The sequence below is a fragment of the Dacryopinax primogenitus genome (genome assembly GCF_000292625.1).
Source record: "Dacryopinax primogenitus strain DJM-731 SS1 chromosome Unknown DACRYscaffold_14, whole genome shotgun sequence".
Taxonomy (NCBI): Eukaryota; Fungi; Basidiomycota; class Dacrymycetes; order Dacrymycetales; family Dacrymycetaceae; genus Dacryopinax; species Dacryopinax primogenitus.
In genome coordinates, this window is record NW_024467211.1 from 490,812 (window position 1) to 515,764 (window position 24,953).

General features: G+C 52.4%; 10 protein-coding genes across 10 annotated transcripts; 4 read left to right on the forward strand and 6 right to left on the reverse strand.

The window, feature by feature from the left end:
• Positions 1 to 60: 60 nt before the first annotated feature.
• Positions 61 to 2,644, reverse strand: DACRYDRAFT_81572 (aminoimidazole ribonucleotide synthetase; the record flags this gene model as incomplete). The annotated part of the gene is made up of 4 exons (XM_040776517.1): positions 61 to 718; positions 780 to 1,252; positions 1,317 to 2,383; positions 2,435 to 2,644. The coding sequence occupies 4 exons, from the start codon at positions 2,639 to 2,641 to the stop codon at positions 114 to 116; spliced, it is 2,352 nt and encodes a 783-aa protein (XP_040626856.1). The 3' UTR covers positions 61 to 113.
• A 212-nt stretch (positions 2,645 to 2,856) lies between these two features.
• DACRYDRAFT_23494 (WD40 repeat-like protein) lies at positions 2,857 to 4,777 on the forward strand. Its single transcript, XM_040773265.1, has 4 exons — positions 2,857 to 3,138; positions 3,191 to 3,502; positions 3,557 to 4,232; positions 4,313 to 4,777. The coding sequence occupies exons 1-4, from the start codon at positions 3,033 to 3,035 to the stop codon at positions 4,638 to 4,640; spliced, it is 1,422 nt and encodes a 473-aa protein (XP_040626857.1). The 5' UTR covers positions 2,857 to 3,032; the 3' UTR covers positions 4,641 to 4,777.
• A 108-nt stretch (positions 4,778 to 4,885) lies between these two features.
• DACRYDRAFT_23495 (Aldo/keto reductase) lies at positions 4,886 to 6,378 on the reverse strand. The gene is made up of 8 exons (XM_040773266.1): positions 6,299 to 6,378; positions 6,229 to 6,242; positions 6,152 to 6,167; positions 6,075 to 6,098; positions 5,887 to 6,016; positions 5,723 to 5,832; positions 5,413 to 5,659; positions 4,886 to 5,358 (listed from the first exon to the last, which is right to left on the reverse strand). The coding sequence occupies exons 1-8, from the start codon at positions 6,332 to 6,334 to the stop codon at positions 4,982 to 4,984; spliced, it is 954 nt and encodes a 317-aa protein (XP_040626858.1). The 5' UTR covers positions 6,335 to 6,378; the 3' UTR covers positions 4,886 to 4,981.
• Positions 6,379 to 7,479: 1,101 nt separating this feature from the next.
• Positions 7,480 to 12,210, forward strand: DACRYDRAFT_81581 (uncharacterized protein; the record flags this gene model as incomplete). Its single annotated transcript, XM_040776518.1, has 17 exons — positions 7,480 to 7,672; positions 7,722 to 7,868; positions 7,922 to 8,133; positions 8,193 to 8,259; positions 8,305 to 8,661; positions 8,717 to 9,503; positions 9,550 to 9,640; positions 9,693 to 9,845; positions 9,896 to 10,101; positions 10,156 to 10,298; positions 10,352 to 10,416; positions 10,464 to 10,593; positions 10,647 to 10,940; positions 10,989 to 11,235; positions 11,290 to 11,543; positions 11,600 to 11,801; positions 11,852 to 12,210. The coding sequence occupies exons 1-17, from the start codon at positions 7,586 to 7,588 to the stop codon at positions 12,208 to 12,210; spliced, it is 3,801 nt and encodes a 1,266-aa protein (XP_040626859.1). The 5' UTR covers positions 7,480 to 7,585.
• Positions 12,211 to 12,618: 408 nt separating this feature from the next.
• Positions 12,619 to 13,899, reverse strand: DACRYDRAFT_95780 (uncharacterized protein). Its single transcript, XM_040777318.1, has 7 exons — positions 13,559 to 13,899; positions 13,448 to 13,509; positions 13,313 to 13,394; positions 13,161 to 13,249; positions 13,069 to 13,107; positions 12,905 to 13,018; positions 12,619 to 12,855 (listed from the first exon to the last, which is right to left on the reverse strand). Exons 1-7 carry the CDS (start codon positions 13,716 to 13,718, stop codon positions 12,730 to 12,732), a joined length of 672 nt encoding a protein of 223 aa, XP_040626860.1. The 5' UTR covers positions 13,719 to 13,899; the 3' UTR covers positions 12,619 to 12,729.
• A 1,417-nt stretch (positions 13,900 to 15,316) lies between these two features.
• On the reverse strand, positions 15,317 to 16,419 carry DACRYDRAFT_23497 (uncharacterized protein). The gene is made up of 5 exons (XM_040773267.1): positions 16,212 to 16,419; positions 16,066 to 16,156; positions 15,921 to 16,009; positions 15,701 to 15,871; positions 15,317 to 15,650 (listed from the first exon to the last, which is right to left on the reverse strand). Exons 1-5 carry the CDS (start codon positions 16,321 to 16,323, stop codon positions 15,484 to 15,486), a joined length of 630 nt encoding a protein of 209 aa, XP_040626861.1. The 5' UTR covers positions 16,324 to 16,419; the 3' UTR covers positions 15,317 to 15,483.
• Positions 16,420 to 17,080: 661 nt separating this feature from the next.
• Positions 17,081 to 20,267, forward strand: DACRYDRAFT_81585 (coatomer gamma subunit; the record flags this gene model as incomplete). Its single annotated transcript, XM_040776519.1, has 8 exons — positions 17,081 to 17,308; positions 17,358 to 17,516; positions 17,571 to 18,019; positions 18,067 to 18,200; positions 18,251 to 19,027; positions 19,079 to 19,458; positions 19,508 to 19,916; positions 19,972 to 20,267. The coding sequence occupies 8 exons, from the start codon at positions 17,084 to 17,086 to the stop codon at positions 20,205 to 20,207; spliced, it is 2,769 nt and encodes a 922-aa protein (XP_040626862.1). The 3' UTR covers positions 20,208 to 20,267.
• A 320-nt stretch (positions 20,268 to 20,587) lies between these two features.
• Positions 20,588 to 22,337, forward strand: DACRYDRAFT_54760 (fumble; the record flags this gene model as incomplete). The annotated part of the gene is made up of 7 exons (XM_040775283.1): positions 20,588 to 20,668; positions 20,720 to 20,785; positions 20,840 to 21,671; positions 21,727 to 21,943; positions 22,003 to 22,064; positions 22,123 to 22,216; positions 22,286 to 22,337. 7 exons carry the CDS (start codon positions 20,588 to 20,590, stop codon positions 22,335 to 22,337), a joined length of 1,404 nt encoding a protein of 467 aa, XP_040626863.1.
• A 115-nt stretch (positions 22,338 to 22,452) lies between these two features.
• On the reverse strand, positions 22,453 to 23,349 carry DACRYDRAFT_117584 (uncharacterized protein; the record flags this gene model as incomplete). The annotated part of the gene is made up of 4 exons (XM_040770414.1): positions 22,453 to 22,780; positions 22,832 to 22,977; positions 23,027 to 23,176; positions 23,241 to 23,349. The coding sequence occupies 4 exons, from the start codon at positions 23,347 to 23,349 to the stop codon at positions 22,475 to 22,477; spliced, it is 711 nt and encodes a 236-aa protein (XP_040626864.1). The 3' UTR covers positions 22,453 to 22,474.
• A 156-nt stretch (positions 23,350 to 23,505) lies between these two features.
• Positions 23,506 to 24,947, reverse strand: DACRYDRAFT_68900 (uncharacterized protein). The gene is made up of 2 exons (XM_040775888.1): positions 24,564 to 24,947; positions 23,506 to 24,509 (listed from the first exon to the last, which is right to left on the reverse strand). The coding sequence occupies exons 1-2, from the start codon at positions 24,885 to 24,887 to the stop codon at positions 23,583 to 23,585; spliced, it is 1,251 nt and encodes a 416-aa protein (XP_040626865.1). The 5' UTR covers positions 24,888 to 24,947; the 3' UTR covers positions 23,506 to 23,582.
• Between the last annotated feature and the right edge of the window lie 6 nt (positions 24,948 to 24,953).

A 24,953-nucleotide genomic window follows, 5' to 3' on the forward strand; every position in this document is an offset into this window, starting at 1 on the left:
CGTCCGGCACGGCTTGTTGTACAACACACGAACCTTTTACGTGCTTCATGAAATTACGTTCGAATTTCAATATTGTTTAATTCAATACCATACAAGTACATACCCCAAGACTACTATGCGTTCCATGCCTCGAGGTGCTCCAGTACCACACCCGGTATGTCGGTGACCCTCCCAATTCTAAACACCTTCTTCTCTCCTGTTTTCTGGATGCACTCTATCACCTCACTTACTTGGGCCGCGTCAACCACCAGCACCATACCAATTCCATTATTGAATGTTCTTGCCATCTCCTGGCTGCTGAGACCGCCTAGCTGACTGAGCCAAGCAAACACGTGCGGTCGGCTCCAAGTAGAGAGGTCGAGCGTGCACCCCAACCCGGCTGGGAGGACGCGAGGAATGTTCTCTGTAAAACCGCCACCAGTGATGTGTGACATTCCCTTGATTAAGCCCCGCTTGACCGCAGGCAGCAACTGGCGAATGTAAATCCGCGTGGGCTTGAGCAGTTCTTCTCCAAGTGTGAGTGAGCTGTCCCATGGGGTGACATCGGAGTAGGAGAGCCCGGATAGGGAAACGATCTTCCGCACTAGGGAGAAGCCATTGGAATGCACGCCCGAGGAGGCGAGGCCAAGAAGGATGTCTCCGGGTTTGATATTAGCCCGCGGGAGGAGGAGGGAGCGCTCAACAGCCCCGACAGCGAAGCCAGCTAGATCGTAATCATCTGTCAAAATGGTGCAGGGTCAGCAACAATCTAATGCTGAAATTGAAGGGAAAATGCGTACCACCTGCATACATGCTCGGCATCTCCGCCGTCTCCCCTCCGACCAACGCGCATCCCGCATCCTTGCATCCTTCCACAATTCCCTTGACAACACTTGCGCATACCTGCGGGTCCAGCTTGCCACAACCATAATAATCCAGGAAAAGCAGAGGCTCTGCCCCCTGCACTATCAGGTCGTTCACGCTCATCGCTACGAGGTCGATGCCGACCGTGTCGTGTTTCCCCACGTCCATCGCTACACGTAACTTGGTCCCCACTCCGTCCGTGCCAGCGACGAGTAGTGGGTCCCGATACCCGGTGGCGGCGAGATCAAACACACCTCCGAATCCACCGATGGACGCATCCGCCCCTGGGCGGCGTGTGGATTTGACTAGCGGCTTGATGATTTCTACGAGGGTGTTGCCGGCGTCGATTGAGACACCTGCTTCGGCGTACGTGAGTCCCTTGGACTGCGGTTCTGAGGCGGAGAGTGCGCTGTATGCGAGTAAGTTTTGTGAATCCTTGGATATTTTGAAATGAAATAGGGGAGTGAACGCACCGATGTCCAATATCCGTCCTGAATTGCTTCCCTTGGAATCGCACCTTGTCCACTCCGTCATACGCCAACTTTAAAGCACCCTCAATGCTGTCGCCGTACGCAGCCACCGCGAATACTCTCCCACCTGCAGTGACTACCTTCCCCTCCTTCATTGATGTTCCCGCATGGAACACTTGAGCGCCCTCTGGCAGTCCCTCAAAGGTAATCAGGTCGCCCTTCGAATAACTGCCCGGATAACCCTGCGCAGCGAGCACCACACTAACCGCGAATCCAGGTCTGACATTTAAAGTGATAGAGTCGAGTCGCCGCTCGACACAGGCGAGGAGAATCTCCGCCAGATCGCTCTCGAGAAGGAGGAGGAGAGCTTGTGTCTCCGGGTCGCCGAAACGCACGTTGTACTCCAGCACCTTCGGGCCTTGCTCGGTCAGGATAAATCCCGTGAACAGCATACCCACGAAGGGATATCCATCCTTCCTCATCCCCCTGATCGTAGGCTCGAGCGATTCCTTCATGATTCGCTGCATGACTTGTGGTGTAGCGACTGGAGCGGGGGCGTATGCGCCCATCCCCCCTGTATTCGGCCCGCGATCGGAAGTGAGCAGTCGTTTGTGGTCTTGTGCAGCGGGGAGGGGAAGAATACTGTACCCGTCTGAGAAAGCGAGTACGCTCAGCTCCGGACCCTCGAGGAACTCTTCTATGACGACTTCGTCCCCTGCTGAACCGAAGACCTTCGATACCATAATCTCCTCCAAACCACGGAGAGCCTCCTCTACAGTTTCAGGAATAAGCACGCCCTTGCCCGCTGCGAGTCCTGAGGCTTTGAGGACGACCCTATGCCCGCACTCATTTACATACTTGCACGCAGTCTCGTATTCCTCCGCACGGAACGATCGGAATGCCGCTGTGGGAATGGAATGCCGGGCCATGAACTCTTTGGAAAACGACTTGGATCCTTCCATACGCGCTGCAAGTGGAGTAGGCCCAAATACAGGGATGCCGATACGTTGAAACACGGGTTCTATGCCGTCGACCAGAGGTTGTTCGGGGCCTGGTACGACCAGGTTGACCTGCGAAGCCACCTCAGAAAAGCAGTTGTGAGAATAGCGAAAGAAACGTACATCATTTGTCACGGCAAAGTCCCGCAGCTTCTCAAAGTTGGTCGTGGGAATGTCAACATTTGTCACCTTGCCAGCCATCTGAGCTGTACCGCCGTTTCCTGGGGCGACATAGACGTGCTCAACGAGGGGAGACCGGGCGAGAGACCAGGCGAGAGCGTGCTCCCGCCCGCCGCTGCCAATGAGAAGGATATTCAAGGATGTCGACATCACTCCCTAGTCTGCGGCTGCTACAAAATGAGGTGGTCGTCGTCAACAAGTCTCCTCAGAGTCCATCGCATCCACGGAAATTTTGGTTGACGCCGTCCGACGTCCCTGAACTTTCACGTGCACATCCGCTTAGTGGCTGTGTAATATATTCTGGTTGCTTTTTTTTCTGTCATACTTGTGGTAGGGTCTCGACAGACATACCAGCCAAAATACTACGGACTATACCGAACCACCACTAAGGATGCCTCCCAAACGAGCGCTCGCGGACGACGTCCAACCTAATTCTCACCCATCCCCTAGCTCCTCCAAGGCTCCTGCTTTTGCCAATGCTTCAGGCGCTCCGGAACGGAGACCCATGGAACACGACGGGGAGGAGGGAGACGAAGAGGGAATGGGCGAGTTTGAAGATGCGTGGGAGGATGAAGAGGACGATGAGGACGGAGAGGTTGTAGATGCTGCTGAGGGTGAGGACGACGAGGACGCAGAAGATGAAGATGGTCAGTGATATTGAATGGATGGGGTAACACTGAGCTGACCAAATATCACTAGCGATGGAGGTGGACGGCCCCCCTGAGGATGAGGATGAACCCCCTGGAGACCTTGACACTTATCTTCCCACTCGAGCGCTTGAGAAGGACGAGATACTCGAACCCGACCAGTCCGTGTACGAGATGCTGCATCGGATGAACGTAACCTGGCCGTGTCTGTCATTCGACGTGCTGAACGACGGACTCGGGAATGAGCGGGCGAGTTATCCCCAGACGGTATACTTGGTGGCAGGGACACAAGCGGACACAGCGAGGAATAATGAACTTATGGTCATGCGTATGAGCAGCTTACATAGAACCCAAAGAGACCAAGGTGCATCTTCTCCTCCCACTCTGCGACTTTGAGGGCTGACGCACTCTTGCGCAGACGATTCCGACGAAGAGGATGACAATGACGACGTCGATGAAGACGCTGTGCTAGAATATCGTTCCATTCCTCATATGGGTGGTGTGAACCGTGTTCGTGCCCAGCCCCTGCCGCACGACTCCGCACTTCCACCTGTAGGCACGCCCTATTTTGTTTCCACTTGGTCCGAAACGGGAAAAGTGCACATATTCGACGTCCGCCCCTATATCCACGCTTTGGACGAGCCGGGATATGTCCCCGACAAGAGTGTCGCCAGCAAGCCCGTGTACACCAATGGGGTGCACAAGATCGAGGGCTTTGCTATGGACTGGTCGCCTCTACCCGAACAGGGTCCACCGCGGTTGTTGACAGGAGACATGCATAGCAAGATATTCCTCACCACAACCACTCCATCCGGATTTGCGACTGGGGCGAACGCGTTCACAAGTCACACGAGCAGCGTCGAAGACCTACAGTGGAGTCCTGGTGAAACGACGGTGTTCGCGAGCTGCTCCGCGGACAGGACAGTCCGCTTATGGGATGTGCGGGTGAAGAACCGCCAGAGTGTGCTCTGTGTTGACAATGCGCATGAGGGGGACGTGAATGTCATTAGCTGGAACAGGGGTTCGCAGTATCTGCTTGCAAGTGGAGGAGATGAGGGAGGAATCAAAGTGTGGGATCTGAGGAATATGAAGAGGTGTGTTTTACATTCCACCCTTGCCCCTTCTTTTCTTTCTCCGAAATGGGCAGCAGCAGTGCTGACTTCGACGCGAACAGCAAAACTTCCATCCCTTCCCCGGTGGCCTCCTACACTTGGCACACTGCGCCTATCACCTCCCTCGAATGGCACCCTACCGAGGATAGTATCTTCGCCGCCTCAGGAGCGGACGATCAAGTCACGCTCTGGGATCTCTCAGTCGAGCAGGATGATGATGAGGCTGCTGGCGTTGCCGGAGAAGGGCTGAAAGACGTGCCCCCGCAGTTGCTTTTCGTTCACCAGGGTCAGAGGGACATAAAAGAAGTCCATTGGTGTCGCCAGGTACCTGGGGCGGTGGTCAGCACCGCAAGTGATGGGTTCAACGTGTTCAAGACGATCTCGGTTTAGGCTGGTAGACGTAGTTCCTTTTGGCGCCCAGCCGATGTGGACCGGCGGAGGGGCGGGTGAGCGGCTGCCGGTAGCCGTCGTGCAGGGGCTCAGGGAGGGTGGAGGACGCTTACGCAGAACTCCACATCAACCGTAACTTGATTGGTGGAGCTTAGCAGGGACCAAGACTTAACATTAACATTCACACCGCTTGACTAGTGGGGCAAAGGCATGTGCATCTTTCTCCATTCCATACATTTTCGTTCTTGCGCATCTCTGGACCTAATTGACACATATCTCTATCCGATTGCGTGGTCTACGATTATAACCCTGGACAGCGAGCTTGCCCGCATTACAGAGATTTAAGCGAAGATGGAGAGGCGGACGTCAATGTCAGCAGGGTCGTTGAAGCGCAAGTTGTGGTTGAGGGAGGAGATCTCCTTGATCTGCTCCGGCGAAAGGTTGAAGTCAATGCAGTGCAGGTTCTGCTCCAGACGCTTCTGGTTGTTCGACTTCGGGATGACCGCAATGCCGCGCTGCGTTGCCCAGCGGAGGAGCACCTGTGCGGGAGTCTTATCGTGCTCGGCAGCGATCGAGGTAACTGTGTCGTGCTCGAGCAGGAGCTTCGCGTCACGGTCCATGTTAAGCTCGACGAAGGACTGAGGACCAAAGGAGGAGTATGCGGTGATGGCAATGCCGAACTCCTGGGCAAGCCTTACAAGGTGCTCCTGGGTAAGGTCTACAGTTTCTGATGAGTCACGTGCTTTCCCGTGTGCCTGCGTCGGTTACTTACAAGGGTGGTGCTCGATCTGAAGGACTGCAGGGGGAACACGGGCATATCTCATCAAGTCAATGATGAGGCCGCCAGCAAAGTTGGAAATGCCGATGTTCTTGGCAAGGCCAGCAGAGTGGAGCTCCTCCATCGCCTCCCACGTCTCCTGTATGGGGGTGTTCTGGGTGTACACCTTGCCATCATCGCCGAACCACTCAGGGGGGTAGCGGTGTCCGGGATCGACGTACTTCAGAGAAACAGGGAAGTGCTAGGAAAACACGTATGATGTCAGTCCTCCACCGCTCGCTGCAGTGCTGGACCGAGCACTCACAATCAGGAAAAGATCGAAATATTCAATGCCCCACAGCTTGAGCTGGTAGTCGGCCATTTGGCGGACATGCTCACGGGCATGGAAGGTGTTCCACAGCTTTGAGGTGATAACTGCAATGTTTCATCAGCGAGCTGACGCATGATAGCACAATGTATGCTGCATACAGAGCTCCTCCCGCTTTACAAGGCCGTCCTTAATGGCACGAGCAACACCCTCACCGGCCTCCTTCTCGTTACCGTAATCACCGGCACCATCTAGGAGCCTGTAGCCGTGTTTGATGGCGTTGTACACGGTCTATATGCACAGCGCTTCGGTCTATCATCGGATAAATTCGGGGATAAATGGAACATACGTCGGCGCAAGAGGACTTGGTGACCTGTGGGAGGCTTGTCAGCGCGTGTATTAGGCTCCCAGTAGCTGGAGGCGTACCTTCCAGAGACCAAAGCTAGAGGTCGACGACAATCCGTCAGCACTTCTCTCACTCCTCTGCGTGGAGTTGCGCTTACCCAACGATCGGCATCTGAAAACAGGGTCTTAATTAAGACTTATACCCCGCATTTGTGGGGAAGTGCGCACCTTTTGGCCGGAGCCCTTGAGTATGATGCTAGCCATGGTTGAAGAAGATGGTTGGGCAGAGGAGAGCTACGAAGGGGAGGGGTCGGCAGGCAAACGGGCAGATAGAGGGGGAGGACCTCCGGACGTTGGAGTGGTTCGCTGCAACTTATGACCGCTGGCAGAAATACATCCGGATGGAGTTGGTGACACGCGACGAGACCACTTCCTCCATTTGGGCAACACCCTCTCCTCCTTCTTCCCTCCAAATAAACTGAAAAACTTGGTCCGAGAATCTCAAGACCCGGTTGGAAACTTGTCCAGCGTGCCCCAAGCGCATCTCCGCACATGCATTCGGCGGTCATATCTGTTCTTGGTCCACATGATTATCATGCTGGCAGTCGGCTTGGATAGCCCGATGTGGAAAGAGAAGCAACGCCGAGATATTCCATGGTGACAGGCTGATAACCGGATCGGTTTTAGCCACGGTCGGGTTGACAGCCCCTTCTGGTCAAAACGGTAATATGTCAATTTGGGTCTAATAAGCTTGGTCCCGGCGATATTGCTCGGAGTTATGACAATCACAACGGTGGAACTCTATTGTGCCGAAGAAGCACCGCCGAATGCGCGAACTCCTCTGCTCCTCGCTTTTCTGTAAGTACTTTCCTTCTTGCAATCTCTGCTTGTTCATCTCCCTCAATAGATATCAACCTGGTCTCCGGTACAGAAGTACTACTGCCGCCATCGGACCAATCAGTATTCAGTACCGGCAAACCGGACCGGGATGGAGGCTCTTCGGCAGACCGCCGAATTGGGAGTACTCGTTGCTAGTCATGCTCTGTAATTGTAACCATCGACTTAGCCTATTGGTGCTCGTCAGACCATTGCGATCTGTCACGCAGACTTACACATCCATCATTTGTACATGCACGAATGCCCTGAAATGAACGGTGGAATGTGTGCCACACTCAACATCGCTCGCAAAATAGCTCCAGACAAGGAACGTTGACCTAATGAACTTGCCTGACCTCGAGAGTTCTAGATTTGTGATGAATTCAATATGCAAAAGTGATTTACTTAAGAAGAACACACTCTCTCTAAATGCAGGTGATCACAATCATGCATATACCCAAGGGTCCTGATAACCGTGTCGATCCCTGAATACGCGTCAGCACTTTCGAGCGCCCGTCAATGTCCAGATAACTGCCATCGTCAATTGCACCAAAAAATACTCTTATTTTCTGACCTTCAAACATTCGAGAAAACCCCAGGACGACTTGAAGCTGGATCGTGGGCCCGTGCCTCCGAACCATGCTAGAAATATCACGGGTGTTCCCAGGTGCACCAAACGCGGAGGCAGAACTATGTTTCCTCCTGCACCGAGGGCAGCTCCTAGTGGCATGTCAAGCCCTCTCCAGTCACAAGTACAGTGGCTGAATTAGACCAGGTGTATTCATCTCAAGGCAATATCGTGCTTCTCAAAGCGCCAACGCTCGCCGTACACCGGGTGATCGCCTTTTTCGAAGCATATCCGGGGTTCACAGAGCTCGAGGCCCGCATCGGTGCTCTGGTGACTGACTCAGATGTTGGCTTGGTACGTTCCAACACATTATCATATACATCGACTTGTATCTCACGACTATATAGATTGTGGCAGCAGTTGGAACACAAATTGCATTCTGGGTCCCCGGCGTTGGAGACAAATGGAAGGTACATTCAACATTAAGTGTACCCCTCCCGGTCCGGTCGCTGGATCATCAAGCTGGTCGATTGCTCGTTGCGACCGATGAAAAGTTGTCAATATGGGAGCAGAGGGAAGACAGCGGAATTATTGTGTGGAATAATGTGTGGGAAACTGGGTGCGTCACCTCCCCTAGCTCCGAGTCCAGCCTCTCGTCTAAGCGGGCCTCTCCTTCAGCATTGAGTCCGCTCCTGTCATTGTCCGTCTATCAGAAACGGGGGCAGCGATTGCTTATGCGTACAAGGTATATATTAGATCAATTGTTTATATGGATGCTCAAGTGTTGTAGGATGCCAGAGCCGTACACCTGATCGACACCCGAAGAGCCACCCTGCAGACCCTGCGACATCCTCGTTCAATAACCAGCCTCACATGGCGCCGTCCAACTGCTGGAAATCGATCCTCCCTGACCCTGTTTACCGTAACGTCCGACAGCACAGTTCGAATATGGCAGCCAGTATTGGACGCACCCCATGACCTTCGACTTTGGGGAACGATCGATGCGGACTCATTCTTCGAGGACGAGCGTGCAGTCCAAGTGCGCTGGCTGGAGCGTTCCGTCCGCCCAGAGGAAGGTGGAGCATTGTACGAAGACATTTTCTTTGCTGTGGACGGCAGGGGGCGAATAAGCTTGACAACTGTCCAAGTATGGCTCTATTCATGATCCCATTGGCACATGCAACTCACAAAACTCATTCCAGAATATCGAACAAAGACCGCCCACTCTACTCTCTGTTAATCAATCACAACCATTACCTGATGTTCACACAATTACTCCTGATAACACCACTGCCGTTATACCAATACCATCACCATCCGATACCCTGGTCATGTTTCTCTCCCAACAATCTCTGGAATCCCTCACGGTTACACTGTCTTCCTACCTAGACGACATCAAGGACGCTTCGGACCCACTGCCACCTTCAATCACGGAACCTTTTGGTTTCCAGCATTCAGAAACTATCCGTGGTCTGCATCTGCGTTCGGATGGAAGGGCTTTCCTGACGCAAGCCGATTCGGAGATCATCCTATGGGAGGCGACCACCGGTACTCCTCGAAATGTCTCGAAATGGAAGATCAGTTGTGAACTTGCCGCAATCGTCGAGGATGACGTACTCGTATATACCGGAAAGACACTAGCCCTGCTCACCAAGGACGGGTCTCAGCGCAGCGTCCAGGCTCTCAAAACGCCCATCTTGCGATTCATGAACTCCACCATGTACCTTCTGGCGCTCACAGATACTCATTGCTTAGAGCTGGATCGACATTCTCTCGAGATCCTGGCAGAAGTACCCTTACCCGCAGGGCCAGTCAGTATTCGCGTTCCCATTTTCGGGCACAATCGCGAGATATTGGATGTGACCGCAGAAGGTGACCTGTCTTTCTGGAGATACGCGGACAGTGAATGGAGACAAATCGGTGGCCTTGCGACTGGCATACAAGGTGTCAGCATGGCGGCTTGTAGTGTTGACAGACGATCAGCCCTTGGTAAGCCTCGGATACTGGGATTGTGCGATACTTATTGTTATTGCAGTAAAACGCGATGGTAAAGGATATCATTTGTCCATATGGAACTCCAGACTGTCACAGTTCTCGTCCGGATTGGAGTTTGAGTGCACGTTTAGGTGCGCATATATTCCAGTGTGATGCTGTAGATACCAACAATGGCATATCCAGCGAAGAGATCCTTTCACTACGGTGGACATTCGGCACTTCGGACGGTCTGGCTGTGTGTTTCAAAACTCATTCGGTTATCATGTGGCCAGAGCGTATGACGTACTTCGATGATGCGCCTTCTTGGGCGTCCTGGCTGCATATTTATGTGGACGAGTACGTCGATTTCTCAGACCTAGCTATACCATGTTCTCACCATATCCAAGGTTCAGTCCACTCGCCTTGACTGGAGCATCGTTCCTGGGAGATGGTTCTCTGGTTGTGACCGCCGGTAATCAGGTCATCTCATTTAACCCAAAGCTGAAAGATCCTCCACTCTCTGAATCATCGAATCTCTTGGAGTTGATCATCAATGGCATCGGCCCACTTCCGGACTGGCACCCACAGGTTGTTCTACAGTGTCTGCTTTGGAGTATGTTTCCTTCTCCTTATACACAGCACTATGATCTGACATGGATTTACTCAGATAAAGTCGATAGAGTCAAACAGGTGATCGAACGTTTGGCGAAGGTGATGCTAGAGGAAGGTGCAACCGACGCATCAGTGCACTCGGCATTGATGCACCTCAGCGATGAACCTTACGATGATGAATATCAGGAGAACCAGCAGGTCTGACACAATTTCTGCTCCCACTGGGGTCTTTCATGACATGTCCTATGTAGACATCCGCTATGCGTGAGCAACGCCATTCTACCCTGTTTGAAACCGAAACGGAGGGGATTGACGAGTGAGACCGACTCTGCTGGTCTGAAGCGGCTGCTGACCTGCCTTCAGCGATGATCCATGGAAATTCTCGCGCCCTCTCATCACGAAACTCCTGAAGATACTGGACATACGCCCTATCCCAATGCTCACGGTCAAAGAAGAGGAGCATCTTGAAGCTCTCATTGAGACGACGCTTGAGGTAACCTACAAATCCTCGAATCTCGAATGAGACAGTGACCATCTTCATTTCAGATTGATGAACAGAGGCGTGCTCTCGATGCAAATGGTATCCGCTATCTCATTTCCATTCGCTCCTTTTACATCCTCAATCGCAAATCGAAAGAATCTCCAAGCGCGATCCAAGACCTGCCTCCGGTGATTGAGGCAAGAAGTCGTATCCGATATCGTGATATGGTATGGGCATATCATAGCGAGACCCAAGGATTGCTTCTTCAAACGTGTACACAGGCCTGTAACGATAAGATGGCGTGGAGCGACGCACGCGCCTTGGGGGTATTCCTTTGGGTAACTTCCACCGACGTCTTGGTTAGTATCCTATTCCACCCTTTCATACATCCTCTGATGTCGCCTCAGAAGAATCAAATGGAAATTGTCGCTCGTAATGAGTACATGGCCGGCGGGGAGAGAGACCCGGAACGATGTTCTCTTTACTATTTTGCTCTAGGCAAGCGGCGACTTGTCCACGGTCTATGGATGCAAGCAGCGTGGCACCCTGAGCAAACGGTCATGTTGCAATTCTTGTCCAACGACTTCGACATTCCAAGGTGGAAAACGGCGGCACTGAAGAATGCATATGCCCTGTTGGGAAAGAAACGCTGGCGTGAGAGCTCACTTCCCTGCCATGATTCTCGTGATCTGATCCAGGCTATTTCAGAATACGCTGCCGCTTTCTTCTTGCTTGGTGGCGCTCTTCAGGATGCGGTGAATGTTTGCGTCAAGCAGCTAAACGACATCCAACTGGCCATTGCAATAGCTCGCATATACGAGCAAAGCGACAACGGGTCGGTTCTCCGGGACCTGCTCTTGAAGACCATAATACCGATTGCATTCGAACAGGATAATAGATGGCTTGGCAGTTGGGCCTTCTGGATGCTTCACAAGAGAGATATGGCGGTTCGAATCGTTATGGTAAGCGCAGACTCCCAAAATACATTTACCATATGGGTTTACATCAGTGACTGTAGACCCCTCTTTCCGACCTAGCCAAGACCCTTGATGTTCCTATAGAGATCTTCGGCCGGCCCAACTATGACGACCCCAGTCTGGCAATGCTATTTGCACAGCTCAAAGCGAAGACCCTCCAGGCCGCGAAAGGAACAAGTGAAATCGCCCCACAAACCGAATTCAATTTTGTCCTCCAGATTGCTCGCGTATTTTGCCGAATGGGTGCGTATACTGCAACCAGACCTTGTTCTGTGCTCACAGTACCTTTCTAGGCTGTCACATATTAGCATTGGATTTGGTCAGGTCGTGGTCCTTTGACAGACCAACGGCTGTCGTAACACAGTCAGCAGTCGACGATGGATTCGAGATGCGCCCAACAGCTGTTTCATCCGCCCGCCGCAGTAGCTTCTTCAATCTAGCGGGGCGCAGAAGGTCGTCAGTTCTTATCGATGTTGACGTCAAGTCTCTTCCTCAGACTCGGGCACCCTCGCCGAAGTTGCCCACCGTTGCTGAGAACTCCGCGATCGCCGTAGAAGCCATTCAGCCGCGGCACACTGGTATCGGTAGCTTGATGAAGTCAGCAAAGCAAGATATGAAGGTCCCCGAGTTTGATATGAATGCATTTTTCTAACCATTTTTCCCGGGCCTGTTTGTCATGCACAATGTATTGTTAGTATTGTTATTCAGTCATTTTTCCTGAGGACACACTTCCGTACTTAGGGGTCATGGAGCTCCCGCTGTTTATCGGTGGGAATCGAGGCGGTTATCTGATTGCCTGCATCCCCGTCGGCAGATCTTCACCGGAATCATGTGGACCCCATCAACCCCACGTTTTCGGAAGGTACCTGCAATTCACGTGCGGGACGAGGAAATTTCCGAGGTGCTCTTACAACCGCTGTCCTCTGAAGGTGATCCACCTTCTTACGAAGCACCTTCTTATGAAGCATTCCCTCATGGCAACTCAGGCACGCATTGGGCCGCCGGTTTTAGGTCTATTAACTGCGCAGTCAGGAGCTCTTCATGGTCATGGAGCTATTAAATTACACCCCTGTGCCGCCAAGTTGAATTTAAAAAGGCAAGCTGCCCTCCTACACGCTCCTTGATAGGCTTCCGCGTGCACCGGAATTGCGAAAGCGCGCACCGGAAATATTTAGGTGTAGCAACGCGCCCACCGTTCGGGAGGTAAGACACAGGGCCATAGATTGTGTTGCAGATAACCCTCCCACTCACGTTCGACCGAGCGATAGAGATCGATCTGAGCGCGGGCGTTCTCAAGCTAGAAGAGATCAGTCAGTCAGATTGGGAACTGAACTCCTAACTCTTACTGAGTCAATACGAGCTCTTTGTATATGCCTCCGCATAAAATGCCAAACCAATGACGCCAGTCTCACATGTTCACGAGTGCCGAGACGAAGACGAAAAGGCCAATACAATTCCACCTGGATAGACTCTCATGAGCATGTACGTGTTTCAGATTAGATAGACTTACATCGCGGGTCAAGGATGCGGGGTGAGAAAGTCCCAATATCTGAATTCAACAGATCAATTTCCCAAGGAAGGACATCGCGCGAGATAACTCACGGAAAGCGATTCCCACAGAGAGTGTCCGACAATCACTTTGTCCTCCAGGACTTCTCCCACAAGTGATTGAACTTCCTCAAAGCCTAGTGCTGGGAAACATGATACCAAGGATTGTGAGTACGACGACAATGAACTAGATCCTCTAGACACACCTTCAACCCCCTCAGGTGCCATAGTCTGGTTTCTTGGTGGCCCAGTGACAGGACTCTGTGGCCGGATCCAAAGGTCGAACATCTTGTTGTCAAGTTCAGGATTGACATGACGATCACGAACAAGGGAAGACATACGATTTGACCGCGATAGTCGACCAGAGTGACTCGGGAGAGCTGGGGAATCGTCCCACCATGGCCTATCAGAGCATTAGACCGGGTGTGTGAACAGACAGGAAAGGTACACACCTGCTCCTACTGCTTGAGTATCCAAGCTGACGATCTTCGTAGGATCCCAGTTCGGAAGAGAGACGGGAAGAAACCGACCAGGCGGCGGAGACGGCCAAGGCAGCTTATCACCATTGTCTTGCGGCGGCCAAGTATAGTCGTCAATAGTCATAGGAGCCATGCCAGATCAGTTCCTTTCTTTGTCGACGAAGAGCGGAATGCTGCGAACGATGCTGTCCTCTCGGGGAAAGTACCCCCGTATTTATAGACAACAGATTGTAAGAGATTTCTTGCCATAGTAGCATCGAGCATGTAAGGCAACGTCACATGAGGCACGACCTGAGCGCATAGCGTGGCATCACAGGGTGGACGGTCAGGACAATGTCTGTTTGTGGATTTCCCATAGCTGCGATATTAAGTTGCCCCATCACCGATGGAGATCACGGCGCCTTTAGATCCCATACGCCATGCCGAGCCATATTGGGTGGAAACTAGATCAATATTTGTCAAGAGGCTGCCACCGATCGAACGGTAAGGGCTTCGTATTCCAGCGGGCCGGAGATGGTCATCATTGATGAGGGAGCCCATTGTTGACACGGATCAGCTTCCAAAAGGCACCGTTGTCTGCTACTAAATTGGTGAGGATACTGCCGACCACGGGCCGATTGATGGCCTGTTGAGATCCACCGTGCGGAATGCATTCGGTCCTCAGCCTGAGAAAATTTGGCGCCGAAAGAAAAAGAGTAAAGACGCCGGATGGAGCGAAGATGAGGCTCACCTCTGCTAGTATATCTCCCAGTTTCGAGGGTGCAAATTACGCGAATTTTGCGTAGGGACTAGTACCAAAAGCAGCAGGACAAAAGATCAATGTATTCGAGATGGTGTGTTTTTTCCTTCTGGTTGCACATTGCGACACGGTCGTACGGGAAGACAATGACCCCGATTGGCCCGATATTGATGACGATGGAATCTTCCTCGTTCCCTCCTCCCCTCCTACCGAACAAGACCGAGACAAGTCAACAAAGTACCATTCAAGACCAACATCGGGATACTTGGGGTCATCACGCACCCTGTCCGTACGTAAGGGGCTTTGTGCCGGTCCAGTTGAAAGAGGCGATAAGAAGGTGTCTTCCCGTCGCCGCGGTTGTGTCCATTCTGCGCCATCTATCAGGTTGATACTCCGAAGAATGCCATACCGGTTGCCGGTCCGAACGACCACCGACTTAGCGCCAAGGCTTCTCCCCACAAGATGCCGAAAAATAACAAAAAGATTCTTGAAGCACTAATACAGAGTTCATTCTCGCCCTTTGCCGTTCCTGGACCGCTTCTCAAATGCATGACGGGCTTCGTCTTCGCATCGTGATCTCTTCCATTTGCCGGCGAACGCGGGGGGCAGCCGAACTCCCGCATGGAAGCATGACCCCTCGTTACCCCTTTCTGATGGAGAACCAGGGACAGTCTTTTGTTGTTAGCGGCGATGTCGAGAAGCTTCCCTGACGATCGCCTGTGCCATGAAAGCCACAGTCCTGAATGCTGTTGATAGTCTTCCTCATCGTGGTGCAAGGTTCCGAGAACATCACTTGTTTGGGCGGCTGTGTGCCTCATGAAGCAAGAATCTAGCGCCCGTTCCTCCATTACTTTCTGGAACCAACACTTGGAACGAACCATTGTTAGGGAACGATGTTGATCCGGTGATCTGAGTGCGGGTCTGACAGGTGTTTCCGCTTGAAGAAGGAACTTTAACAGTCGGCAAGAGCCGTTCACACCGTGAAGAAAATCAAGAGCACAAGCCACCTCGTCATTACATCTGCTCACTATCGCGGCGCGCTGATGTGGTGCCACATCTGCCTTATTCCGAAGCATGCCCTGGGCTCGCAACTACGGCATGCATTGGAGCATTTGCTATCTACCAAATTGAAACAGGTCTGGGATTGTGAACGTGGCGCTCATTTCCTAGTGGGATTGGCTGTCGCGGGCGTGTTGCCGAACGAGTTGGCCTGGTTCGTGTACGCGTACGACATGTTGGCGAGGGTGTTCTCCATCTTCCGGATCGCCTTGTGGTCCTGCTCTTCCTGGAGCTGCTTGACGTAACGGCTGACAATGATGCAGCCATCTGAAAATGATATATCAGTAAGTGTTTGACCACGCTAACTGGGCACGCACAGAGGGAGATCAATTGGAAGACGACGAAGACCGCGATGTAGATACCCCGGCCAATCTGGAGACTTTTCTCGCAAACAGCGGCAGTGTTGTGTTTAGGGTCCTCCGCCTCACACTGCGCAAGGTACTTCGTGTGGAAGCTCTTGCGGGAGAGGTTCCAGATAAGGATGGAACCTAAGCGGGCGTTAGATGATTACCATCGATCCCCAGCATTGCCACTCACCGACAAACGTGGACACGAACCAGTGAATCCACAGCATGCGCGAGTACACCAGAACAAAAGTACGACGAGCAGACAATGTGCCGATGAACCTGGGCACGCGTGGACGTCAGCGATGGAGGCACATGGAAAGGGTGATGATGCTCACCCGAATACCGAGAACAAGAAGAGCAGAAGCCACAGGATCCCGGCAATGATAAGAACGGCCTTTTCAGCAGCGGGGATCCCAGGTCCTTGCTCTGTTTAATGATGTCAGTGAATTGATGGTTGGAAAATAATGCCTGGTAGACATACTCTTGAAGGCAATGAACATCCCAATTGAGATCATTATCGATGCGACGGCGGTCACAGCCGACAGAGCGAAGGCACCAAAGCGAACCGGAAGACAGCAGCAGAATGTGTACATGATGTTCGTAAGAAGCGATTAAGAGTTGTGCGGCACCAGGCCTAGGAAGGTGGTATGGGTACGTTAGGTGGGCAGAAGAGACCAGCTCTGAGTGTGGAGAAGGGACGAGAACGCGGTCTGCAGGAGTGAGCTTGCAGCATTTGTAGCTCTCCCGGTTGAACGGAGCCATCATGTTACAGGAGGCCGATATGACGCAAACAAGCGAGGCCGTCGTTTCGACATAGCATGTCCACATATTAATCCTGTGCACAAGACCTGAAACGCGAACGGCCCGTGCACAGGCCGACTAATCCATAGGAAAATGAGCCGAGAGAACACAAAGATATCAATGCAATCGTCAGAAATGATCGTGTCGAATTCCAGTCCGTTAGATACGGTATAGCCCAGCGAAAAGCGAGGAGCGATGAAAAGCTGTTTGCGTTGTAACGCCGCGTCAGCACACCGGTCGAACGGCAGGCCGGCGGTTCCGGTCAATGGTTTAATACGTCGAGGTCTTCAATTGATTTATTACCTCAAAATCGTAATGTGGTCGTCGTAGAAAGACCTTTACAAGATACAAGCAAGTTGAACAAATAGTTCTCTTTGCAGTTAGTTTGCGCAAGATGAGAGCAAATGAATCCCAAAAAGGAAGACCGAAGGTTGTTAGGTCTGTTTGCCTCCGGGGCGTGAGCCACGACTGCACTGTGCTCAGAACGCGGCCTGCACATCCACGCCGTTCCTCACTCCAAAATCGACGCTCTCAGCACCCAAAACGTCCGCCATGAGCTTCAAAAAGGACGAGGAGACAGGCCTGGGATCTTACTACAACAACAAGACCACCGTTTTGCAAGAGGCGCGTGTGTTCAACGAGTCGCCCGTCAGCCCACGAAAATGTCGTGCTCTACTCACAAGAGTGGTCTACCTGTTATACCTTGGAGAGACGCTGGGGACACAGGAGGCCACTACGGTGTTCTTCAGCGCGACGAAGCTGTTTCAACATAAGGATGTAAGTTGTTTGGGACCAAATCAGGCCCATATAGCTGACTGTATGCCAGCCGGCGCTCCGTCAAATGCTCTATCTCGCGATCAAGGAACTCTCATCCGTCGCCGAGGATGTGATCATGGTCACTAGTAGTATCATGAAGGATATGCAGCCAAATTCCGAGGTCATTTACCGACCGAATGCAATTCGTGCGCTATGCCGAATCACGGACGTATGAGTCTTTATCCAGGCTGCGATACTTCATTCTGATAATATCGCGATGCAGGCATCCATGATGCAAGGTCTCGAGCGCTTCTTCAAGACCGCAATTGTCGACCGCAACGCATCCATCTCCTCGGCTGCATTGGTCTCCTCCTACCACCTCTTCCCCGCCGCGAAGGATGTCATCAAGCGCTGGGTGAACGAAGCGCAGGAAGCGATCAACGCCAAAACGGGTTCATTCTTTGGGATGTCCAGCGGAAGCGGCGGCGGATTCCTCGGGTACGGCGCACAACAACAGCAGGACAAGTTCCAGCCCCCACCCTCCACAAGCTACATCACCCAGTATCATGCTCTTGGTCTGCTCTACGCAATCCGGCAACAAGACCGGATGGCGATCACGAGGATGGTCCAACAGCTGGGAGGAAAGCCGGGCTCATCAGGCACACTCAAAAGCCCATTGGCCATCTGCATGCTCATACGTTATGCGTCGAAGATTATGGAGGAGGATCCCAAGTAAGCACCCTCTCTGCTGATCGTGAGCGCAGCTGACATGATTGCAGCATGCAACGACAGATGTTTGAGCTCCTCGAGGGTTGGCTTCGCCACAAGAGCGACATGGTCAACTATGAGGCCGCCCGTGCCATTTGCGAGATGCGGAATGTCACACCTCAACAACTCACGCGACCTGTCTCTGGTAAGTACGGGAACTATGCCGACGATTTTCTTCACTAACATGTTTTCCAGTACTCCAAGTCTTCCTCTCCTCCTCCAAGCCAACCCTCAAATTCGCCGCTATTCGCACCCTCAGCGCTCTCGCTCTAACTCACCCTGCTAGCGTCGCTACCTGCAACGTAGACATGGAGAACCTTATCACGGATTCGAACCGAAGCATCGCGACATATGCCATCACCACACTGCTCAAGACCGGCAATGAGGCGTCCGTCGATCGCTTGATGAAGCAGATCTCAGGGTTCATGACTGAGATCAGTGACGAGTTCAAGGTTATTGTGGTGGATGCCATCCGTTCCCTTTGCCTCAAGTTCCCCGCCAAGCAAGCATCTATGCTTACTTTCCTGTCTGGCGTGCTTCGCGATGAGGGCGGATACGACTTCAAGCGCGCGGTCGTTGAGGCTATTTTCGACATGATCAAGTACATCCAGGACTGCAAGGAGGTAGCCCTGGCCCACCTCTGCGAGTTCATCGAAGATTGCGAGTTCACAAAACTCTCTGTTCGCATTCTCCATTTGCTCGGTATCGAGGGTCCAAAAACACCCCAGCCAACGAAATATATTCGCTACATCTACAACCGTGTTGTTCTGGAAAACGCCATCGTCCGTGCTGCTGCTGTGTCAAGCTTGGCCAAGTTTGGTGCTGTGGTCAGTGATCTGGCTGTGAAGAAGAGCGTTGGTGTGTTACTAAGGCGGTGCCTGGATGATGTGGATGACGAGGTCCGGGACCGTGCTGCGCTTTACCTACACACGCTCGATGATGAACTTTTAGCGGAGAAGTATGTCAAAGACGGTACGCAGAACAGCATCAGATTTCACAAGCGTGTTCTGATACACGATTTAGATTCCGTCTTTTCCCTAGGAGCGTTAGAGGCTAAGCTGGTCGTTTACGTCAACGACGCTGATGCTGCTGAAGAACCATTTGATGTCTCCTCTATTCCCACCGTGAGCCGTGAGCAGGCGTTCCAGGAGACCGCCAGGCCCAGCTCGCTTGACACTATTGCCGCACCTACCGTAAAGGCGGCGACTGGTCCAGCACCCCCTGCCCCCACTGCTGCGCAGACAAAGTCCGCATACGCCGAACAGTTGGCGGGTATTCCAGAGTTTGCGGAGTATGGGACTGTGCTCAACAGCAGTTCTAAGCCCCAATCACTCACGGAGAGCGAGACCGAGTATATCGTCACGGTTGTCAAACACATTTTCAAAGAGCACGTTGTCTTCCAAGTACGTATTCGTCGGTCTTCATGAAGTTCATCCTGACACGTATATGCAGTTCAACGTCTCAAACACACTGCCTGAGACTGTCCTGGACCAGGTTTCTGCCCTTATGGTTGCAAATTCCGAGGGGCTAACTGAAAATTTCATCATCCCAATCCCTACCCTAACTTCCGCGACATCGCCGGGCATTGTCTACGTATCCTTCAGCCGAGACACACCTGAAGAGTACACCCTTGGCTCGTTCCAGACCTCACTGAAGTATGTTAGCAAGGAGGTGGACCCTGCCACAGGTGAGCCCGAGGAGGAAGGGTATGAGGATGAATATCAGGTCGAGGAGGTCGAGCTGGGAGCCGCGGACTACATCGTGCCCAATTACGTCAACTTCTCACAAGAATGGGAGCGATTGGGGCATGGGGCAACCGCGACAGAGACTTTCTCCTTGTCTGCGTTGGATAGCCTAAAGGGTGCGTTTTTCAAGAGCGATCAGTCGTTCGTTTCCCGAACTTACACATTTCCAAGCTGCGTGTGATTCCCTTATTGAGGTATTGAATATGGAACCCGTAGGTGGAACGGAAACGCCAGCATCGACTTCTGTGCACACGCTGAATCTCTCTGGATTAGTTACGGGAGGCGGGGGAAAGGTTCTTGCGCGTTCACGGATGACCTATTCTGCGGGACAAGGGGTAACGCTGGAGCTTTCGGTGCGCGCAGAAAAGGAGAGTGCATGTCAGCTCGTCATCTCCGCGATTGGCTAGTATACCCCGCATTCTCTGATAATATACTTACAAATCCCTTACTACTCTTATTTATTATCCTCCTGACCGCCCTTTCCCTTTCCGACATCGCCCGGGACGGTGTGTGGGGGAGACCAGGGACCTTGGCATCGGATGCTTGTGCTTTTCAGCGGGAAGTGGCGCGCACGACCGCAAGCACTTCCCATAAGAGCCGTCCGCAAACGGGCAATCCGGGTACGGCACACGCCCTCTCAGAGATTCTTTTCCAGCGAATGGGTTGTGGAGTACATTTCTCCTGATTGGCCTCTTCCAATTAGACAAAAGATATAAGTATGGCTGCTACCGCGGTCCCGGAGGGTCTGCGACGAGTGCAGCGCTCCAACAGCGCCAAGTACGATTCGATGCCCTTCCTCATTCCCATCCCGGAGGCGATCCAAGTCGATACGCGAGGCGCTGTTATCTTGCATGAGGAATCCCCAGAGGTGCGCATGTGTGGTACCGCTGAGCGAAGTCCGATTGACCAGATGTTGCAGACTCGAGATAGTAGAGGCATCTATCTACCCAATCATATAGAGCCTGTATCACACATTGCGGTTGATGTGAGTGGAACCGCATGGCATGGTTGTTAGATCGTACTCATATCCATTGATTAGATTGGTGGATCACTAGCCAAAGTTGTCTACTTCACACGTTCATCCGATGCCCCGTCAACACCACCGGGAACGAGTGGGCTGACTAATGGCTTTCATAATCACGGCAATGGCAATGGATACCATGATCATTTCGAACCTGAGGGAAGCACTGTGAAGTCGAATGGTACTCCGAACAAGCAACACCGGTTCAACGGGGCTCTTACACCATCCTCACTCGAGTCGCCTCCGCTCCCGAACTTTGGATATCAATTTGCCGATGAGCTCGTCCGGCGAGCGGCGATGAAGAACCTCCCTGGCGGTTCGCTGAATTTCGAACGTTTCCAGACGGAAGACATCGAGGAGTGCGTGGAGTTCATCCAAACGCTGATCGCCCAGAGTGCCGAGGCGAACGGCGTGTCGATCGAGGAGATGAGGAAGAGCGTCAAGATCATGGCTACGGGTGGTGGGGCGCACAAGTTCTACGATCTGTTCACCAAGCAGCTGGAGGTCGAAGTTCATAGAGAGGATGAAATGGAGTGCCTGATTAAGGGGTTGCGATTCATCACTCTTATACGGGGCGAGACCTTCTGGTACTCGGATGAACTGGTACAGAGCGTAACGAGACAGACGATTGAGCTTGAGCGGCCAAGCCCGACACCTCCTCAGTACCAAGTATCGTTTGAAGAACGTCCAACACCGCAGCTCCCATGCCTGTTGGTGAATATTGGCTCTGGTGTCTCCATTGTAAAGGTTGAGGCGGACGGCAAGTACGAGCGTGTGAGTGGTACCAGTTTGGGAGGTGGTACGCTTTGGGGTCTGCTAAGCCTGTTGACACCCGCTACGACCTTTGATGGTGAGCGGCATCGCAGACGTCATTACTTTCTTATCTGATATGTGCCTGACGATAGAGATGCTTGCCCTTTCAGAACAAGGTGACAACTCGGCAGTTGATATGCTGGTCGGCGATATCTATGGCCAAGACTACGGCAAGCTGGGCCTCAAGTCCACCACCATCGCGAGTTCCTTCGGCAAGGTCTTCCAGAAAGGGGTAAAGAGGTCATTTAAACCGGAAGACATTGCCCGAAGTTTATTGTATGCGATTTCCAACAATATCGGTCAGATTGCGTAAGCCTGCTCCACATCTGCTTCTTCATTGATACTGACCCTGGGTTCTGATGGGACAGATACATGAATGCTGAGAAGTACAACCTGGAACGAATATACTTCGGCGGGTGCTTCATCAGAGGTTTGTTTTCTCCATACTCCGGCGATGGCGGCCCGATGTTGATCTTTTTCTTCTCCAGGCCATGCCGCAACCATCGCGACGCTATCGTATGCTATTCGTTTCTGGAGCAAGGGGAGCAAGCGTGCACTGTTCCTTCGGCACGAGGGATTCCTGTACGTCTCACTTTCATGCGCTCCAAACTCACCGGTCCTGTGATCATGCACTAACATGGCTTTGATTAGGGGTGCCATTGGCGCATGGATCAAGAACATCGAGCCACCTCATGCGATGTAGGATGGTCTCATTAGTAGGCAGGGTCAATGGGATGGCACTGTATAGCACATGGACAATGGTCATGTACAATAATAATGATATCTATCTGCAATCTCCGTGACTCTTCAGTCTCCTCGTTCTCCCGATGGAGATACTAGCTACGCCGCCGGAGGTCGATACCGCACATCTGGAGGGGCTACATCAGCGTCACGAACCATCTCAGGTGTAGAGTGTTCGTTTTGGTCTGATAAAGCTAGCTGAGCTCCCGAGTTGTTCGCGCCTTCTCCACTACCGCCATGGCCGTCAGATGATTCCGATTGGACCTCACTTGTGGCGTCACTCTCAGTGCCTTCATCACCGTCTTCACCGTCGCTGTCGTCTTCGCCATTATCTTCGCCATTTGAATCCTCTGCGGTTGACGCATCGCCGCCCCTTTTCACAGTGAATACACCCAGCCCCAGGTTCTGCAGGGACCACATCAGATCCTCTTCTACGTACAGAAGAATGTCGAATACCATTTCAATGTGTGCTGGGACCATACCCTCCTCGGTCGGTGTAAGATGCTCGATGTCAATGCTGTTGGGATCCCGAGCCGCTTGATCTATTAGCGCGTCATTTGACGCCTTCAGAGAGGGCAAGAACGCATCCAATCGAGAAATCACTGAGCAACTATGAGAAAAAAGATGAATAGTAGTGATTGTGTGGCTAACGATTCGAAGTTGTCTCCATCGTGGGCAACGGTTCATTCAACCGCCCCAGTCGAAGTGGTAATTCCCGTTGAGTGTTCCAGCTATCACTTCGGGCTTTAGTTGCTGATGATGACCGTAAATGTTCAGACGCTTTTTGCTCAAGAAGATTCCCTGAAAAGACTAATCAGCAAATGACAAAAGTGAAAGATTAAACGGTCCGTCGGAGGATATGTACCTAATCGGGATTCTCTCGCATCATCATCCTCGACTTCCAGCAATTGCACGGATCGCGGTGCCTTGCTGCGCGTCTTGAGCTTCTTCTTTGTCGAATTTTGCGGCGCCATCTGAAATACGCAGGATGTTCGCAAAAATCTGAGCTGGTGATGGTGGTGTTCGCGAATAGGAAAAGTGGCGCTGATCACCGGCACGCTAAGCGCCCGCACCTGATGGGGTAAATGCAGATGGAGTCATCTTCCAAGCGGAATTGGTTTGTGCTATGTGTATGTATTGCATTCGTGTATTCAAGTGGATAGCGGTACAGCATATTGTATCAAAGAAAGTCGATGCATGAAAGGAATTAGTCAGCTTCAATCCTCTGCAACCCTTGCCTCCCACTGCGCCTCATTCGTTCCTCCAGACTCATGTCACCACCGACCATCCTCATCTCCTCCCTCTCAAGGAAACTAGCCTTGCTTCCCTTGCGTCTCGCTTCTTCAGCGGCAGCCTCAACCTTCTCCTGCTCAAGTAGTTTCTCCAGTCGCTCTTTCCGCTCTTCTGTGAGTCGGACCGCGGAGGTCGACATGGCAGCAAGGCGTGCTGCACGATCACGCTCGAGGTCCTCTACGCTGCGACCAGCGGGACGCGATGGGGGAGATCGGTGAGGTGGGGACACACGCCTCCTTGGTGGTGGAGATCTTTCACGAGGCGGCGGAGAACGACGTGAATACGGTGATCGATCGCGTTCACGAGGTGGTGGGGAGTCATCCGAAGCACGACGCCGCGGAGGGGATCGACGGGGAGGGGAGCAGGCATACCGTTCCTCTCGATTGCGGCGAGGAGAAAGAGAGCGCCTGTCGTAATAGGGTGAATCCGACCGACTGTCGCGTCGTCCACGGCTATATGCGCGGTCCCGGTCGTCGTCGCGATTGCGGCTGCGATCATAATCCCTTTCACGACGGTACCCATTGGATCGCCTCCGATCATCGTAGTCATCCTCATCTGTCTCATCACTCCTGCGCTCGTCCCGGCCCCTTTCTCTCCCCCTCTCTGCCCGTCGCTGCTCCTTCCGTTTGCGCTTCTCCTCCTTAGCCTTCTTCTTGTCATCTTTGATACCAGCCTTCTCCTTCAGCTGTTTCAATCGCAGTGGGTTACTCATCAAGGCTTCATAGGCAGCTTGCTCTTGCCGCTTTATCGCGAGAAGAGGGTCATCGCGAATTTTGGCGGCAGTATCGCGGGCGGTGTTGGCATTTTGCACTGCAATGAAGTTCTTGTGAGAGGCTCCAACCTAATAATATACAATTAGTACGTGATGCAAAACCACAAGAGCAAGCTATCACACCTTCTCGTTCTCATTCCCGATGAGGATTTTATCGACCCGCTTCTTACCCAGCAAGTAATCCTCAAGGTCGTTGGCGTTGGCACCAGTACCTGTGGAAGGTGTGGCATACATCCACTCGAGCTTTTCCGTCCTTTTCTTTCCTGTCTGTTCTTCCTGCAATCTCTGCAGTTCTTGGAGTTGCCTTTCTTCTTCAAGCTCCTTTCGCAGCTGGTCAAGTTTCTTCTTCTCTGCCAGTGCCTTCTTCTCCTCGAGCCACACCCTCTCCTGATTCTTGAGTAGGAGAGGGTGCCACGACTTCTTCATGTTGAGATCTCCACCACCCATTATTACTGAAGTTCAAAGGATTCGAAGCCGCTTGGCAGGTAGATATCTTGATGAAGTACGAGGAGG

Bases quoted from the DNA above. Each gene is read 5' to 3' on its own strand.
- DACRYDRAFT_23494 (XM_040773265.1), top strand. From the start codon at position 3,033: ATGGGCGAGTTTGAAGATGCGTGGGAGGATGAAGAGGACGATGAGGAC. The intron at 3,139-3,190 runs GTCAGTGATATT...AAATATCACTAG, and splicing joins GGACGCAGAAGATGAAGATG to CGATGGAGGTGGACGGCCCC. The intron at 4,233-4,312 runs GTGTGTTTTACA...CGACGCGAACAG, and splicing joins GATCTGAGGAATATGAAGAG to CAAAACTTCCATCCCTTCCC.
- DACRYDRAFT_23497 (XM_040773267.1), bottom strand. From the start codon at position 16,323: ATGTACACATTCTGCTGCTGTCTTCCGGTTCGCTTTGGTGCCTTCGCT. The intron at 16,010-16,065 runs GTGAGCATCATC...ACGCGTGCCCAG, and splicing joins TTCTTGTTCTCGGTATTCGG to GTTCATCGGCACATTGTCTG. The intron at 15,872-15,920 runs GTGAGTGGCAAT...ACGCCCGCTTAG, and splicing joins GTTCGTGTCCACGTTTGTCG to GTTCCATCCTTATCTGGAAC.
- DACRYDRAFT_95780 (XM_040777318.1), bottom strand. From the start codon at position 13,718: ATGGCTCCTATGACTATTGACGACTATACTTGGCCGCCGCAAGACAAT. The intron at 13,510-13,558 runs GTGTGTACCTTT...ATGCTCTGATAG, and splicing joins TACTCAAGCAGTAGGAGCAG to GCCATGGTGGGACGATTCCC. The intron at 13,395-13,447 runs GTATGTCTTCCC...CTTGACAACAAG, and splicing joins TCGACTATCGCGGTCAAATC to ATGTTCGACCTTTGGATCCG.
- DACRYDRAFT_23495 (XM_040773266.1), bottom strand. From the start codon at position 6,334: ATGGCTAGCATCATACTCAAGGGCTCCGGCCAAAAG. The intron at 5,660-5,722 runs GTGAGTGCTCGG...GTGTTTTCCTAG, and splicing joins ATTTCGATCTTTTCCTGATT to CACTTCCCTGTTTCTCTGAA. The intron at 5,359-5,412 runs GTAAGTAACCGA...CAGAAACTGTAG, and splicing joins TCAGATCGAGCACCACCCTT to ACCTTACCCAGGAGCACCTT.
- DACRYDRAFT_68900 (XM_040775888.1), bottom strand. From the start codon at position 24,887: ATGGGTGGTGGAGATCTCAACATGAAGAAGTCGTGGCACCCTCTCCTA. The intron at 24,510-24,563 runs GTGTGATAGCTT...GTATATTATTAG, and splicing joins TCGGGAATGAGAACGAGAAG to GTTGGAGCCTCTCACAAGAA.